At 25.6% G+C, this 18,622-nt stretch overlaps 1 protein-coding gene across 3 annotated transcripts in view; it reads right to left on the bottom strand.

Moving 5' to 3' along the window:
* Positions 1-745: 745 nt before the first annotated feature.
* LOC126904021 (putative leucine-rich repeat-containing protein DDB_G0290503) overlaps positions 746-18,622 on the bottom strand; it is a 34,625-nt gene continuing 16,748 nt past the window's right edge. For all 3 annotated transcript variants that reach the window (XM_050682651.1, XM_050682652.1, XM_050682653.1), the window contains 7 exons: positions 17,120-17,292; positions 15,233-15,312; positions 13,834-14,037; positions 13,534-13,762; positions 13,078-13,268; positions 12,629-12,808; positions 746-1,177 (listed from right to left, as the gene is read on the bottom strand). In XM_050682651.1, the coding sequence (XP_050538608.1) occupies positions 872-1,177; positions 12,629-12,808; positions 13,078-13,268; positions 13,534-13,762; positions 13,834-14,037; positions 15,233-15,312; positions 17,120-17,292 (1,363 nt within the window). In that variant the 3' untranslated portion in view covers positions 746-871. The remainder of the gene's footprint in view (positions 1,178-12,628; positions 12,809-13,077; positions 13,269-13,533; positions 13,763-13,833; positions 14,038-15,232; positions 15,313-17,119; positions 17,293-18,622) is intronic.

The following is an 18,622-nucleotide window of genomic DNA, read 5'->3' as shown; positions in this document are numbered from 1 at the left end:
AATAAATAATCATATTGTTCTTAGTATTAATATAATTAATATATCTTTATTAAAATAGTTTTCAAATAAATTATAGTCGATTTTACCAAATTTTATAACTGTAGATATTATTAATAATTTGTAGCTTTATGATTGTACTTAAATTATATCTTAACGATATTGTATATCGCAGGGTTTAAAAAATAATATTTATTATGCTTATGTTATGTGTTTTCATTTGATTTTATATAACTATAAGTAATTTTAACTAAAGTATAGAACCGAGAAATAGACATATTTTGATTCGTTTTAATATTTACGAATTTGCAATGACAATATTATTTGAATTTATTTATATTATCAAGATGAAGCTATTGTAAATTACTACTACGTAATGAATAAGAAGGTAAGCAAATCATATCTTTTCCAGATTATTTAAATACACAGCGAAAATAAATTATTTAAAACATATAAACATTAATAAAGAAGAATAAAATAAACAGAATACATAGAATTTTAAATTTTAAATTTAATCCATTAAGCTAAGAAAGTAGTAATTTTTTTTATTAATTCAAAATCTTAGAAATATATTTATGAAAATTAAAACTTCATAACTGTGTATTTAAATACATTAACTGTAAAATTTAAATTAAAATTTTTCGAGGTTACCTAAATTAAGAATTTATAGATTAAGAAGTTCAAAAAATTTACATACTTTGTTTTTTTAAGGAATTAGGTATAAAATAAATAAATATTTTAGGAATAATAAAATATTTACAATTTAGTTTTATTTAATCATTTAAAAAATATATAATAATAGATAAATGCATACAAATATTATTTTAAGTAAAAATATTAAAACCTTAAAAATAATATCTTAATAATCAAAATATCATTTTGTGTTTAAATCAGGAGAATTAGTATTATTAAAAGCTAAACGTTTTTGTTTACACTCATTTTCAAAGTCTTTAAGTGATATTTTAATTTCGTTTTCTCTATGCATTAAGAGTTCGTCAGTTTTAATTTTTAATTGATCTACAAATTGACGGATATCTTCTAACAATTCATTGTAAATATGTTGTTGCTTTAAATTAGCATGCTTATATTTCAATGCAATATGCTTTACTTTTGAATACTTTTGACGCCATTTCTCAGATTCTGATACAGTAGTCGCCAACTTTTCTTTCATTTCATGCATCTAAAAAATTTGTATCAATTAAAGATCATCATAAATTTCTTAATTTTTTAAAAACAATTTTTATTCATTAATTTATATAATTAAAAAAAGTTAACTATTTGAAGTAATAAGAATAATTTAAATACACTACTATAGTAATATCTCGGTAAACTAACTTGGCGTTCCTATAAAGAAGTATACGAAAAATGTTATTATTTTATTTTATAAAACAAATATTCTACCAATAACTCCTAATAAATAAATAAAGTATATTAATAATGTCATAACTTCCTTAAAAAAAATTTACATGGTCGCAGGGCTTCCTAATTTTAAATGTTCAACTACATTGCTTCAATTTCTTGAAAAAAGAATGGATCAATACAATTTTTTTTTGTAAGCTACTAAGGATTGCTCCTTTTGTTCGACAAAACTTTTTTTGATAATTTGACTATTTCTCCTTATGAAGGGAGTTTAAACCTTGAAACACACCAACAAAAATAGATCTTTTTCAACTATTTTGTGAAAATCTTGCAACCATTAAACATTAAAATATTAAAAACATATTGCTTTAATTAAATTATAGCTTAGGTAATTTACTAAAAGTTAAAAAAAAATTCTATGTACAAAATTTAAAGAAAAAATTGTTTTAACTTCGATTTGTAGCTGAAAAGTTAGTAGTTTTACATTGCAAGTTTTTCCATTTTTTTTAACCAATACACGTCAATACTTCCGAAACTACTGAATTAAATTTGATCAACAATGTGTAACATAATATGTCAAAATGAAGCTATCAGAGGCATAATTTTAAAAAATTCATCTCAGTCTTGGCAATAAAGAGCAATGTCCCAAAAAATTAATATTGTCATAAAACAGTCAGTGTTGATATTTTTAGTTATTACTTTGTATTGAAATAACTCCTTAAAAACTATAAAAAAGTTTATTTTTAAAAAAAACTTATTTATGGATTATTAGAAAATATTTATTGAAAATACTTCAAATATTTTTCTTGCTGTAGACATGCTTTTTCTGAAAATTCATTAACCAAAGTAGTTAAATAAATTCTAGCTTTTATACAAAGCTGGGAGAGTTAATATTACTATGAATTTTTTTTTATGTGTGTTACTACATTCTCTCATTGGACCAATTTTTTCAACAATACATCAAATGATCACAAATCGTCTCTAGTTACAGACATTACTCTAAAAAAATTAAAAAATTTTCCTTCATTCCCCGTAAATAATGGAAATCAACCAAATGATAATAATTTTTTAATTGGTAAATTTTGAAATATTTAGTCTTTTTTTCTTAAACTGACAAAACTTTTTGAAAAATTAACGAACCAAAACATTTTTTTTTTTGAAAGAAATACCTTATGAATTTCCCATTTATTTGACACATATATTTTGAAAATTTGACCCTTTACCTGTCCACAGGGGTAATTTAAAATAGCGACTTTTACATAAAAAGTTAACGTCTTAAAACATAATTGTATCAATATGTTTATGAGCAAATAGAATGATAAATTTGAGGGAATTTAAATTTATATACTATCCACCATAAATTTTTTTACTCTCCACTCGCCACATGATTGGTTCGGTGAGAAAAAGTGGTAACAGACCCAAAAAAAATACACATCATAGTAAAATTAATACCTCCTCAGCCTTGAATCGAAGCTAAAAAACTGTCATGTCTAACAAAAATTACATGATAATAGACTTTAGAAGCTGATAACTCATAGAAACACATCATTGGAATGTTTTTTTAACACGCAACTCTTCTTCAAAAATTATCAATATACAAAGTTATTTTCGATGTTTCTCCGAGTATTCATTCTCCTTTCCAATGCCGCAAGTGTTTACGTTTTGGTCACATCCTCAAGTTCTGTCGCAGTAAGGAGCACTGTAGTCACTGCAGTCTCTTTGACCACATTGAAGCTAATTGTAACTACAACTAGTTAACTACAACTCCTTCGTGTATTTTTTGTAAACATAACCACCCTGCGACGGATAGATCTTGCAGCGAATGGTCTATGCAAAAGGACATTAAAAAATAATGGGCACAAACAATATCTCGTATTCTGAAGCCTCCTCGATCAAATGTTCCAGTTTAGTTAATAAAGCTTTTCTGATGTTGCAAAAAATACAAATATATCTAGTGTCAAAGTCGTAGCTTTTCCTTCCTTTCCTTCCTTTAGCCATTTTACCAATACAAATACAAAAAAACATAATAAGAAAAAAGTTATAAATCTCGAGTCCCTTCCCCCCACTTTCCTCCATTACCAAATGACTGTTCTAGGCCAATTTCGCCCAATGGCAGATTTTTTAAATATATGTCCCAAAATCGCAATATAAATGCTGATGACCGCAACTGGATTTCCTGCTTTTCACAACATATCGCTCAGCTACTTGCGAGCGATCCTAAATTAATTTCCTCTTCTTCAATACTTCAATTAACTATCGAATCTTCATTAATTAACATCCACTATCCTTTATCTGACAATGATGACACGTTTTAATAGTAATCCTAACTATCCTTTTTTCAACATTCTTCAACGGAACGTAAGAAGTTTATCCCCTAGAATGCACGATCTTTCTTTTCTTTTCTCTAACAATAAATGTTCTTTTGCTCGCTTCTTAATCATTCCATAAATCTTTGTCGGTATCGAGGCGTTTACCAATTTACTCAATCCCATTGCCATTTGGTCTATTTACATTCTCCCCTCTTCCAACCCTCTTTCTATACTAATTGATAATATTTTTTCTTTAGTTTCTTGTAATTATATTATAAGCGGCGACCTTAATGGTCAAAATCCCTCCTGGGGTGCACTAATCTCCAATCATCGTGGTAACATTATTTCGTCTGCTATTTCTGCCTACAATCTTTGTATTCTCAATACAGGTCTCCCTACCCTCCTTACAGGCCTTTCCTAAATGGATTCCGCGGTTGACCTAACCACTTCATCTCCCTCTCCCTCTTTCTCGTTGTCGTTGATCATTTTCCCATTATTATTTCCCACACAAATTTTTCCACTCCCTTTCCACCCTCCACGCACACCGCTGTTAACAGATTTAATTATTCTTTTATCCATCTTTTCGAAATTACATGACCATTTTCACTTCTAATTTCACAACTGGTTGGTGTTTACAATTACTCGAGCCGTTAATTTATCTGTTCCTTTAATTAAAAAAACCAAAAAGTCTTTTTCCTCCTCTCCAATATGGTGGTCTTTCTCTTACACCTACTCAATCAATGAGCGTACTAAAGCTTTTAGAAAATATAGATTCTCGGGTATATTTTACGACTTTTTTGAGTACCAAAGGGTACGCGCCTCTGTTCAAGTAACACTTAAACAAGCAAAAATTATGTCCTGGTGCTCCTTCTATTCCTCACTGAACCCTTCATCTAGCATGTACAATACCTGGGTTATTGCCAAAAAATTTAAAAACTGTCTATTAGGCAGGTCCTCAAATTTGAAGTTAAAAATTTTGTATACAAGACCCTTTAAATTTTGTTATTACTATGAGCAAACATTTTTGATAAAGTTTGGTCGCAATTAATTAACCCCTTCCCGTACCGCAAAAGGGTTAAAATTGGACAAATGGGTTGTTTTTGTCATTTTTTGCTTGTATTTCAAAAACAAGAAAATACACAAAAAAATTTTCAGATATTAATTTGTATATCTAAACTTGTTTTATAAAGTACGTATTCACATATTTCCTCGTAAGTTCGTTATTTAGTGTAAAATTTAAAAATATAGAATAATTTAATTATTCAACAAAATCGATTTTTTTAAATTGTTTTTTTCGTATCTTACGTATTATCGATTTTACTACAAAAAGTGTCAAAAAAATATATATTTACAATAAAATTTTAAATAAAAAGATATCTTTTTAAAATTTTGAATTGATTCGTCTTTTTTTTTTATTGCGAATTTCGTTTCATAAATTGGCAGTAATTACAAGAAATACAAATAAAATTGAATTTTTTTATATTTATATTATTAGAACCATTAATTTAAAAAAATATATTAAAAAACAAATTAAATTAAAATTATAGAAAATTCGTGATTATAAATTATTTACTTGCATTTTTTATATCAATTTATGTAACAAAGAAGCTAATTTTGCAGAAATGAAACAAGGTAAGAAACGTTATCACCGTTAACAAATCATTTCAATTTTAATAAATTTCATAACATTTTATTGAATTTTATTACAGTTATGGCACTTAAAATATTTTTATAGTGATTTATTTTTGTAAGTTTATTAGTATATATTAAATAACTTTGTTTTAAATTTTCATTAAAAATGCCATGCCAAACAATTTATTTTGTCGAAGAGTTCGAACTTGGTGATAGACGAGTGTCTTATATACTGGAAAAAATAATATAGTTCCAACAAAACATATAGCTGATTGTGTAAAAAAGTTAAAAAAATATTATGAAACATGGCGAGATGATATTGAAAAATCAAAAAGTAGAGTTAATGAAAAACAACAAATAAATTGAAATAATTTCAAAAAGAATTAGATAATCTATTTGACACATAAACGTTCTAGACATTATAAAAATTGAAAAAGACAAAAAGTTTTTGATTTTACAACGACAGCCAGGTTGTCCTGGATGTATGCTGGGAATTGATAAAAATTTATCAGATACAGAAAAAAGAAAAGCCGACAGAATTGAATGGGAAGAAACAAAAAGGCTTAAGTTTAATACTGCTTCTAAAGAAATAGATCCAAATAGATAACTTAATTTTTATACATATAGTGCGTATTTATATTATTATTTCAACATACCTTAATGTAAAATATATTTTAACTAATAGTTTAGAATATTTGAGTTCAGAAGAATCAGAAAATTAGAACACTGATGTAATAAAAAGTTCTCAACCAGGTCCATCAATAGTTAAAAAGATACTTGAAAAAAAACCATTGAACTCTGTTATGTCACCTCGACTTTGTGCTGCATTGTATAAGTGTAAAGTAAGCTTAAACTTATTTTATTTACGGGTCATTCGATGTGAAATCACCTATTTCATTTTTTATTTTTTTATGAGTCCCAATAACTTAATATACTACAGAACGCAGAATAAATACAAGAAATTAAAATTGAGTGTTGAAAATTATGTTGTTTATGGATTTTCCATAATACGCAAATTGTAAATTTTGTAAATCCTATAAGTAGCGTTAAAATTATTTCTCCATCATAAAATTTTCACCAGACGTTTTAATTGCCTAAAGGAAAGTACTATGTAAATTTGAAAAAAATTCGTCCAGTCACTTTTGTGTAATGAGATGATAAAGTTGGCTATTTTCAGCAAACCTTGTATGTGTTCAAGACCGTAAAATGATACAAAAAAAATTATAAATCGATTCAAACATGATAAAAGATAAAAGATAACATAAAAGAACATTACTAAAAGTTCCTGAAAAGAAAAAAAAAATTTAATTAAAAAATTTTTTGACCTTCAAATTTTTCTATTAAAATACTGCAAAATTTAAAAAATTTAAATCAAAATTTTGATGTTCAAAAAAATTCAAAATTTATAAACTTAAGAATGAAATTGAAGTACTATTTAATATGAGTAAAACAGTGCTAGTTCCACAGTGATAGCTTATTTGGATGTGAAGTTATAGGCTCTAGAACATAGGCTGTTTTTTCATGTTTTTAATTATAAAAAATGCACTATCTGGTAAAAAAAACAATAATAAAAAAAAAAATATATTATTTTTGTTGTCAATGATCTTTAAGAAATCTATGATATAAATTTCATAAATTTCTGAACTATACCAGCACACACATTAGGTGATTTCACATGGAATGACCCTAACGGAACAATATAATCTGTAAACTGTAATGAATATGAGAACTAAACTAAATAATGTAACACACTAATGTCTTAGCAGCTACGTTTCAACTGTTTTATTTAATCACGATAAGTCGCAATTGTATACAACAATAAACCACTGAACCAGTGCACGATTATTGTTAAAAATATATATTTTGATGATATGATCATTTGACATACGATGTAGATAATATTATTAGATAGTATAATTTGTTTGTTATACATTTGTTTAAGGTCAGTGATCGGGACGCGGTGCATTTACTTATAGCATTCGTTGAAAGTATTGGATTGAATCCAGCTAATTATATTATAAATCGAATGTCAATAAGACGAACACGACAAAGTTTTCGTTAGAAATGTGCAAAAAAAGTGCAGTCAGATTTTTTAGATTTACATGTAGATTTTGTTAATGTGCATTGGGACGGAAAATTACTCCCTGAATTGACTGGCCAAGGAAAAGTTGATCGCCTTCCTATAATTGTTTCAGCTTCTAATGTTGAGCAATTACTTGGTATGCCAAAAATTCCAGCTGGTACAGGAGTAGAAATTTCATCGGCAATATTTGATACTCTAAACAAGTGGGAGCTTACTAATAAAGTACAAGGATTTGTATCTGATACAACGGCATCTAATACTGGAAGATTTCATGAAGCTTGTACTTTATTGAAACAGAAATTAAGCAGAGAAATATTGTACTTTACATGCCGCCATCATATTTTTGAATTGATACTCCAGTCTGCAATCAATGGAGCCAAACTACACGTTTTATCAGGACCAGACATTGCAATTTTTAAATGATTTAAAAATACATGGAAAGGAATAAACAAAAATAATATAAGTTTGTGGAATTCAAGTAGTTACATGAAACAAATTTTATCTCCAGTTCGTGAAGAATTATTATTATTTTGTTTAAAAACGGTTACAATAACACAGCCAAGAGAAGACTATAAAGAGTTGATTGAGATAGTGATCATTATGCTTGATGGAACTCTACCTGATGGATTAAATATAAGTCAACCTGGTGCTTACCATCAAGCTAGATGGATGGCCAAAGGAATTATTGCATAAAGATATTTTTATTTCGATTAGAATTGAAATTGACAAAAACAGAAGAGCAAGCTCTCGAAAAAATGTGTACAATTATAATAAAAGTATATATAAAATCTTGGTTTATATCTAAAAATACAAGTGAAGCTCCCCCAAATGACATAAACTTAATACGTACTTTGTATCATACAGGAATGACGATAATTAAATTGCAAATGCATGCTTCTCAAAATTTTTAAATCTTTGTGGTGTTTAAGTGACGAATGCATATCTTTTTCTGTGTTTGATAAACGACTTCCAATAGAAGTAAAAAAAGATATTGTAGCCAAGCTTAATAAATTGACCTCGAAATACAAAAACAAGAATTCAATTCTTGTTCAATTCAATTTTTTTTTTTTATGATCTTCCCATTTTTATGGTTATTTTAATGTAAAAAAAGTTAAAAATAGCTAGATCGTTAAAAAACACAGATTATTCAATTTCAACTCAATCGAATTAAAATTTTAGATTTGACCCTATTATTACTTAAAGTTTACAAAAAAAAAATTAATGAGAAATTCTAAACTTTAATGACTTTCAACAAATGGTGCTTTTTTTTGTGAAAATTGGCGTTATTGAGCTCACTTAAAACCATTAAGAAGTTATTATTTTATTGTGATTTTTACATGTGGTATTGTATAGTGTATAATCTATGTTTCAACTAAATTTCAAATATTTAAAACAATTATCTTGGGATTTAGAGGCCTACAAAGTTAGAAATTTTATAAAAATACGTGTATTCTAAGTGCAATATCTCTGTTGGGGAACCTAATTTCCAAAATTTTTTTTTTAGTTTTGTAGATATATATATGTTTTATACACCATAAAAATTTGAAGTTTTAGAAAAATGTGTAACATGTAAAATTTAGCATTAGAAAATCAAATAATTTAATGATAGTTTTTTGTTGTTTTCAAACCACATATTTGTAATTTCTTTTGTATATCATTGTAAATGTAATGTATTATAATTCAATATAATTATTAGACACTTTATAAATATTCAATTCATTATTTTAGTTGGAAAATAAAAAATAAATAAATTAAATTATTATGATAATATTGTAAAATATTTTAATAAATAATCATGGTTTTTCTAGTAGTTAGAATATTGTGTCTTCATAAAAGTCAGTTAATGATATCTTAAGACTTCTTATGGTATTGTTATTAATTGATAAAAATCTGTGATTTTCCCTATTCCCGGGAATACTTTTACACAATTTAAATCCCATATTAGATGTTTTGTTGTACTTCTGAGGTGGGTATATTAATGTATTTTATCTCTTTTCTTATTCATAATACCCTCAACTCCCTTAATAATTCACTTGCCATCCTCTCCAACGCACTTCAAATTCATTATTTTGAGGCTGCTCCATTGAAAAGCCAGTTAATTATTTTCACTAGAAAACGCTTACCGTCCGTTTACCCCATAATTATTCTTGATGAGATAACCACTCCCCCTCAGATTGCGTCACTTATTTAGGCTTCAAACTGGATCCTAAGCTGAGATGGCTTTCTCATTTCTGTTTCATTCTTTCGTCCGCTGCTCGCTGGGCAAATTTCTTACACTTTTTTACTGGTACATCCTGGGGCTCTCATCCCTCTTCATTATTTCTCATTTTTCTCACTTTCCTCATCTTCTCTTTAATTGTCCTGTCTTAATTAACAGCAGATAAATTATTTAGCCTCTTAGCCTCCCACAATATTAATCCCCTTTCCGTAGCTAATACTCTTAATTCTCATACTTCCATTATAATTATTTCCATCATATTCTTCTTGAGGAGTTCCGGCTTTGTCATTTAATCTCTAATTATTTTATTATTATTATTACTATATTGTAGTTATTTATTTATCTGTTTTTTTTCTCTCTTCCTTTTTTTCAATTAAAAGTTTTAACTTAATAATTTTCAGTTTGTCATAAAAGTCTCTGTTAACAATAATTTTAAAGAATGTACTAATACTATACTAACAAATATCGCCGCAATTGTTGTACCGTTGTAACATAGTACTATGACTGTTATACTTTTTACGTTCGCTTATAATTGTTGAGCTAAATAATATTTTAATAAAGCTATTAAAAAAAACACGCTTATATTAGTTTCACCTGTATTCATATATGTTTGTAACTCTCCATGCGGCACGTGTTATTATTTGCGCGTATCTCGTCGTCTATGGCCTTAAGACAAGACTGTCGTTACGCATTCACCCCACCCTGCTCACCCCACGACGATAACACTATTACTGTATAATTTTATTTTTGGTTTTCGTATCCGTACATGAGTGCGTATTATCAATATATACAGGGTGATTTTTTTATCATAACCCACTCAATTACTTACAGAATAATAATAATTAAAAAAATTTTTTTATTATTATCTTTAGTTTTACATTATTCTTGAATTATTAACTATGTAATACTTTTTAAGTTCATCCCTTATGCCTGGTAAGGGTGTCAACTTTGTTTTTTTAAATGGTAACACATATTTAATTTAATAAAATGTTTGAGTTTTTAATTTAATAGTAAATGGCATTTAAATTTTTAATAAAACTTAATTTGTTTATTAGATATAAATATATAGGTTAATATATAGGTATAATACACAAGGGATTACAAATACAGGTAGCTAATTTTATTATTATAATTTATTAGATTTTTATGTATATAGCCTTTATTATCAATGGTCATAAGACACATTGTTGTGAGTTTTTAAACACACTAACTGGCAATACAGAAATTATATCTATTGATAGTCATAATTTACAATAAACACTTCGTGACTGTGACAACGATGTCATAAAAAACTTAAAAGTATAAAATAATTATAGTTTAAAAAAACTGAAAAATACGCTTTTAAAGCATACCGAACTAAAAAGTTAAAATAATTTTAAAAATAAGCTTAAAACAATAATGAACGAAAAATACTAGTATTATTGCGAAAAAAAGCGTGAGGGCTTTGTGCCATATTTTNTTGAAATAAAACGTCGGGCGCTCAATATACGAAAAATATGGCACAAAGCCCTCACGCTTTTTTTCGCAATAATACTAGTATTTTTCGTTCATTATTGTTTTAAGCTTATTTTTAAAATTATTTTAACTTTTTAGTTCGGTATGCTTTAAAAGCGTATTTTTCAGTTTTTTTAAACTATAATTATTTAACAAAACCCACTCAATATTTGCAGAGTAAATACATTTTGAATTCTTTTCTATTACATCTTGTTCTTTAAGCTATGTAATACTTTTTTAGTTTATTCCTTATGCCTTGTAAAGATGTTAATTTTGTTTTTTCAAATAGGAACAAATACGAGGTGTGTTCATAAAATAACGGTAGTTTTCGTCTCTTGAAAAAAATATTTATTTTTTTCGTCTACATTAATATTTTTGCACTCAAAAAAGTCCCCATTAGATATAATGCACTTGTGCCAATGCTTCTTCCAATAATTGAAACAAACTCGCTCTTTGGGGTAGCCTTCAGCTCATTCAGCAATGCGCTTTTAATGTCATTTGTATGTTTAAAGTTTCCCTTTAAAATTATTTCTGTTTTTGGAAATAGAAAAGTCACACAGGGCTATGCTATGTCTGGCTATGGGGGTTGGGACATTGTTACAGTATTGTTTTTGGCCAAAATTCACGAACAAGCAATGAAGTGTGAGCAGGTACATTATCGTTGTGCAAAAGCCATGAATTGTTTTGCCACAAATCCAGGCGTTTTTTTCGGATTGCTTCACGCAAAAGGTGTTGACTTGTAGGAAGTACTCCTTATTGACCGATTGATCTCGTAACAAGAATTCATGATGCACTATGACATTAAAATCAAAGAATACAGTAAGCATAACCTTCATGTTTGATCGCACTTTCGGTTTTGACAATTCCAGAAAAACTTTTGATTGAGCCTTAGTTTCGACGTTATATCCATAAACCTATGTTTCATCAAATTTCAGTAATTCTGAATCGTCGTTGACTTCATTAAGTGATTCCTAAGCAACTTCCATTCACCGCCGTTTTTGTTCAAAACTCGAAATTCGGCGATTGATAACAACCATTTCTTTCACTTTTTACATCGGTTGTTGATGGGCTGGGGCGTTTGTCATCTTCAACGTCTTCACGGCCGTCTTGGAAACGCTCGTACCACTCGTAAACCCTTGTTTTACTCATAGTAAACTCACCATAACCCTTGTTAACAATTCTCACATTTTGTTACATTTTATTTTTTTTTACGCAAAATTTTATACAAATCATTTGATCTAGTTTTTTTTAACTAACAAAAATCGCCGATGTCATAAAAACACGTCCAACTTTTGCGGCTGTCCCTGACAACATGAAAATTGAATCTAACTGAAAATTTTATCATACTTTAGGGACATGTGTACCAAAATTAAGAAAAGAAATTTGATAATGAAACTTTCCAAATCTCCTAAATTTAAAAATTCCCATTATTTTCTGAACACACCTCATATTTAAAAAATGTTTGATGCTTTTTTTATATAGTACGTTTTTGGAGATAAATAGTTGTCTAATGATAATAATTATTTCTTTGATTACTTCGTGTGCCCAATTAGTCATAATTTGTGCAAATTTTGATCTTTCTTCTTCAATTTGCTTTCTCATACAGTCAAGATCTTTAGAATTAGAAAGAAGAATTCCATTATAATTTTCAATATCAATTGTTTTTTTTGTGATATTTGATTTAGCTTCTTCTAATTTAATTTTTAATTCATTTATCTAAAAACATATAGCCAAACATAACTGAATATTAATAATACTAAAACATAGTAAAATAGTTATAGTCTTTAAATAAGTTTTGTATGAGCTACTAGATAAAGAGGAAGTAACCAGTAAAAATTTTTAGAATATTTTATTTTGCATTACTTTATTATGCAGTTTGTATAGTCAAATAAAAGATTTTTATCTGATTTTATAAATTATAATTTACAGTAAATTATATGAAATATTTACATGATACTTAGTGATTATACCTATATAAAACTTACTTCATTAGTTTTAAACGATAACATTTCTTTAGCTTTTTCTAATTGTTTTTGGTGTTGATTATTAATATTGTTTAAATCTTCGTTATCATCAATAGGATTTGTTTTTATCATAGATCTTAATGAATCTATTTCAGACTTGTGGTCATTTTTCAATTCTTCAATTTTCTTTGTCCACAAAATTTTTTCAGCACCTATTCAAATTTATTTAACTAAGAAATATTGTTTGGTACAATTGAAGCAAAAAATATTATAACAAAACTAAAACCATTGAACGATTTTTACTAGAAATGTATTTAATATATTTTTTTAACTAGATTTTATCTTAATCTTCTTTATTTTATCGTAATAGTATAATTTTAAATATCTTACCATTAAAACATAAATTTTATGTTTTAATATTTCAACAGACAAAACTAACATTTTCAAATGGGTAATATAATTTTAACTGTTACTTACTAATAATTTTATTGTAATGTAATTCTAATTCATGTATTTCGTTTTTATACTTATAAGTTATTTCATTAATAGTAAGTTTATATTTTCTTTCCATATTTACAAATGAATTTTCATAATCAGTTAATTTTGATTTAATTATATTTTCACTATCACTGCATTTTTCTGAAGTTAGTATATCAGATTTGGTTAACTTAGAAATGGTTTCTTTGGATTGTCTTAACTCTTCAACCTAGATTTTATAATTATATATTAAAATTTGGACAAAATTAAGTAAATTTAATTTAAAATAAATTAACAAACTTTGTCATTGTATAACTTTTTTAACTTTTCTAATTGTTCTTTATAAGTTTCTACTTTTAAATTATATTCTGCCAATAATCGTTGCTCTGTTGCTAATACTCGTTCTTTAGATTGAGCTAAATCAATTTTAAACTGGTCTATCATTTCTTTTTGGCGTGATTGAATTTTTAGTTCATTTTTTAGGTCTTCAATTTTTTTTTCCAACTAACATAAATTATTTTTAAAAATAAATTTAGTATAACCTATCTAAAATATAAGCTTCATTGCAATTTGGAAAAGATATTTATTTAACAATGTCTCCTATTGTATCTTTTTATAAAATAATACGTCAAAACAGCTGGAATTATATTTAACTTTAGATGATGCTTCCAAAATTTAAAAAAAAAATCACCTTGAATTTTTTTTATGAAAGTATCCCAAAAAATAAAGTTAAATCATTAAAATCAGATGATTTTAATATTTTCATTATATTAACACCATATTCCTATTGTACATTAAATTATATAATGATGCCCTTTTTTTTAATATAANTTTTGATAAATATGAGGAATAATATGAAAAATTTATATATTTTTATTAATCTTAGACAACAGTCTATGACAGTTTTGAATAAACTAAATTATTAATACTTCACCTGAACAATCTCATAGATTTTGAATCTTATTTGTTATTGGACAGAACAATGTAGTTATATTTTTGTAAATAATGTATTAAATGTAATAATATTTTAGAATTTTTTAGATTTTCTATAATATAAGTTACTTACTTAAATATAAATAAATTTCTTGAAAATATTTTTTTTTTTTTTTTTGCCAAAAGTAGATTTTATATAAATATTAAACTAATTACAGATTCAAAAAATATTTAATTATTATAATATCATTTTAATATTTTCTTTCAATACATTGCACCCTGTTTAAATTGTGATACAAAACATAATTTTTACATTTCTATCATGGCACATTCTCTATAAGCCTCATAATTGTATTGTCCAAAATTACTAGATATTTGTTTATTTTTATAGATATTTAACACAAAAGTCACTTTTGATTATACATTTTACATAAAAATTATTTTATTTAAAATGATAATATATTTGAGTTTCAGTTTGAAGAATTTTAGTTAAGAGATGGGATTGAATAGAGAGAATGAAAAAAACAAAATAATTGATACTATATAATAGATTATAAATATTGAAACTACCATTAAAAAAGTTAGATTTATTTATTAATGTTAATTTTTAATTGTGGGCGAAATATTTGAATTTGTGCTACAAATTATTAAAATGATTGAATGAAAAATCATATAGAAGAAAAAACAATCTTTTTATACATAAAAAAAATTATTCAGTCACAATAAATTAAGAATAAAATAAAATATTAATAAATTAAAATAATACCATTTGTTTATGAGATGAATCTTGCAAAAAATTTAACTCTTTTTTGACACTAATTAATTCAATAGCCAATTCTTCTTTTTCTAAAATAAATAATTAATTTGTGATTTATACAGAGTGATTTTTTTACCACTAGCCACTCAATTTTTTTTAAATAATAATTTTTAGTGAAATTTATTTTTACTTTTGTTGGTTACAATGTAATATATATATATATATTTTTATTTAAGGACTATATTTTATATTTATCCTTGATGTAGTAGGAGTGTCAACTTATTTTTTTTAAATGGCAACATACATATTAAACTAGCTTATGATTATGTAAATTCAAATATTTAAAACAATTATCTTGGGATTTAGAGGCCTACAAAGTTAGAAATTTTATAAAAATACGTGTATTCTAAGTGCAATATCTCTGTTGGGGAACTTAATTTCCAATTAATTGGAAATTTAGTTGAAACATAGATTATACACTATACAATACCACATGTAAAAATCACAATAAAATAATAACTTCTTAATGGTTTTAAGTGAGCTCAATAACGCCAATTTTCACAAAAAAAGCACCATTTTTTGAAAGTCATTAAAGTTTAGAATTTCACATTAATTTTTTTTTTTTTGTAAACTTTAAGTAATAATAGGGTCAAATCTAAAATTTTAATTCGATTGAGTTGAAATTAAATAATCTGTGTGTTTTTTAACAATCTAGCTATTTTTAACTTTTTTTACACTGAAATAGCCATAACAATGGGAAGATCATAAAAAAAAAATCGTTTTAATCTAAATATACATTATGTATAAACCCTGAAATTTTCAGAAAAATATGAGGTGGTCGTGCAACCACTTCTGGATGATTTGGCATGGATTGACCCGATACATAAAATAAGCTTGTGAGCAGAATAGTGTTAGATTTTCAAAAAAAAATTATATCAAACAAAAGGAAATTACCTAAGGTTTCAATATAAAAAAATATTATTTTGATTTGTTAATATTTGAAAAAGTTATGGAAGTTTTAAAAAAAAAAAGGTGAAAAAAATGACAAAATTTACCGAATTTTAAATTTGTAATTTTTTTGGATATTTCCCCCATTTGCGTGGAACTAGAGGAAATTTTTCAATTTTTAAGGGTAATGTCTTCAACTAGATACAATTTGTGATCTTTTGACGTATTGTTGAAAGAAATCGGTCCAGTGAGAGCTGAGAAAAAGTGGCAAGACATCTTTTGTGGCAAAATCACATCATGGTAAAATTAATACCTTCTCAGCTTCGCATCGAAGCTAAAAATTTATAAGAACACTTGTACATAAATTACAAATTCTACAAAAATTTTCCTAATAACATTTTTAAAAAATCAAAACTTCTATAGAAATATCCAAAAAACTACAAATTTTTAGATTTTATCTAAGCTTTGAGCCTAAAATGTGTCATGTTAATCATGTCATATACAAATTTTGTAGATATTATTTTAAATCTCATAGGAAAATACTCCTAATTTTAAAATTTGAAAAAAAAAAATACATTAATATATAAATAATGTACATCCTAAAATTGTTAAAGGATGTAAGGTGGAATGGAGTAATTGTAAATTTATCTTTTCTCTTAGAATATTCCACAGATTTTATTATAAATTAAAAATGTATTTTCTGAATTCTTTAAGAAAATTCTTTTTTTTGCTATTCTAATTTTCTAACTATTCTTAGTTAGAAAATTTAGAAAATTTAAATAAAATAGAATCAGAAAATTTCTGATTCTGATGTTTTGCGATCATATTAAATGTAAATTTGAAATAAAAACTTGTGTATTGATTAAAAAAAAATCCATTTACAATGACTTCTTTTACTCAATTTAATATAAATGTTATTTTATAAGATAAATTAAAAAATGAGAATACCTTTTATAACTAATGCATACTGTTTATCTAATGTTTGAAACTGAGAATTTAAAACATCAAAATTCTTTTTCATTTTCTCTTTTTCATTTAAGCTATTTTCTTTTTCTGAACACAATTTCACATACATTTGTTTTAATTCATCAATTTCTTTTATATATTCTTCAATTCTATTTCTACAAAATAAAAATAGTTTAACATAATTAATTCAATTTTGTAAGATCCACAAATTATAAATATTAACAAAAAAAAAAAAATTCTAAATCACCACAATCAATACTTCTTCTCATCTTATATTTATTTTTCATTTAGAAAATGTTCAAAGAAAACCTTTGGAGTTATATACATATTTATAAAAAAGTTAATAGATCTATAGTGAGTTAAATATTTTTGTCAAAAATATATAAATGACAAATTAGAAATAAAAAAGACTAATGGGAAGACTGTCTAAGATGAGAGGACCAAATAAAAAAGATGTTGAAGCTTTAGTAAGAGTTATATACTAGAGATTAGGAATTCATCAAATAGGGGAACTTGTCAGTATAATCCTAAGGGTCGAATTATGTATGGAGAAGAAGAATATAGATCATAACTTCAACAATAAAAAAAATATAGTATAACCCAAAATAGCTAACTATTCAAAGTGAATTACGCAATAAAGTCGAGATATCAGGATAAAACTGAAGACACAGTTATATCTAAATAAAAAAATTACTGTTGATATACTCATGTAATGTACATAAAAATATTCAAACAATTTTATCTAACCAAATTAAAAAAATATTTAAGTAAATCTAAAAATAGTATTTGTAATTTTCAGTTTATACTAATTAAAGTACTACCATATTTTTTTAATACTCTCCAATAGAAATTAATATTACTTAATTTATGAAACTTTATAAGCTTAAAAGTTATTTTTTTTAAATTATATTTGTAATATATATAAATATATAAGATATTCAAAATATAAATAAATAGGCAAATTATTACAAACAATAAACTCTTTTTAATTGTTATTACTACCAAGTTATAGTTGATTTAAAATAATAAAAAAATAACTAGAGGTAATGCGTATGAGCTTTTATTCTTTAATGCTAGAAATATTTCAGCCACAATCCTGCCTATATATAAAATTGTTAAATTCTTCCAAAATATTTATGTCCAAAAGTTGATTGACAGTCATTTTCTAAATTAAATCAATATATAATAAATAAACTAGTTAATTATATATAGTACTACTTTAAAAAAATAAGTTACTACTCTTATAGAAATAATGGATGAATATAAAAAATACCATATGGTTGATAAATTGAGAAAAATATGTAATTAAATGAAAAGTGTGCAGTAAGTAAGGCGAAGTTTAAGAGGTATGATGAGTTGTATGATAGGCTAGGAACAAAGGAAGGCGAGAAAAAAATCTATAGACTTGCAAAGAGAAGAGAGAAAAGGTCTAAAGATTGTCATTATATAAGGTGTATAAAGTATTGATAATAAGGTACTCTCGAG

The sequence above is a fragment of the Daktulosphaira vitifoliae genome, unplaced genomic scaffold (genome assembly GCF_025091365.1).
Source record: "Daktulosphaira vitifoliae isolate Bord-2020 unplaced genomic scaffold, ASM2509136v1 Scaffold_4, whole genome shotgun sequence".
Classification (NCBI taxonomy): Eukaryota; Metazoa; Arthropoda; class Insecta; order Hemiptera; family Phylloxeridae; genus Daktulosphaira; species Daktulosphaira vitifoliae.
This window is presented reverse-complemented; position numbering and strand designations above follow the sequence as displayed.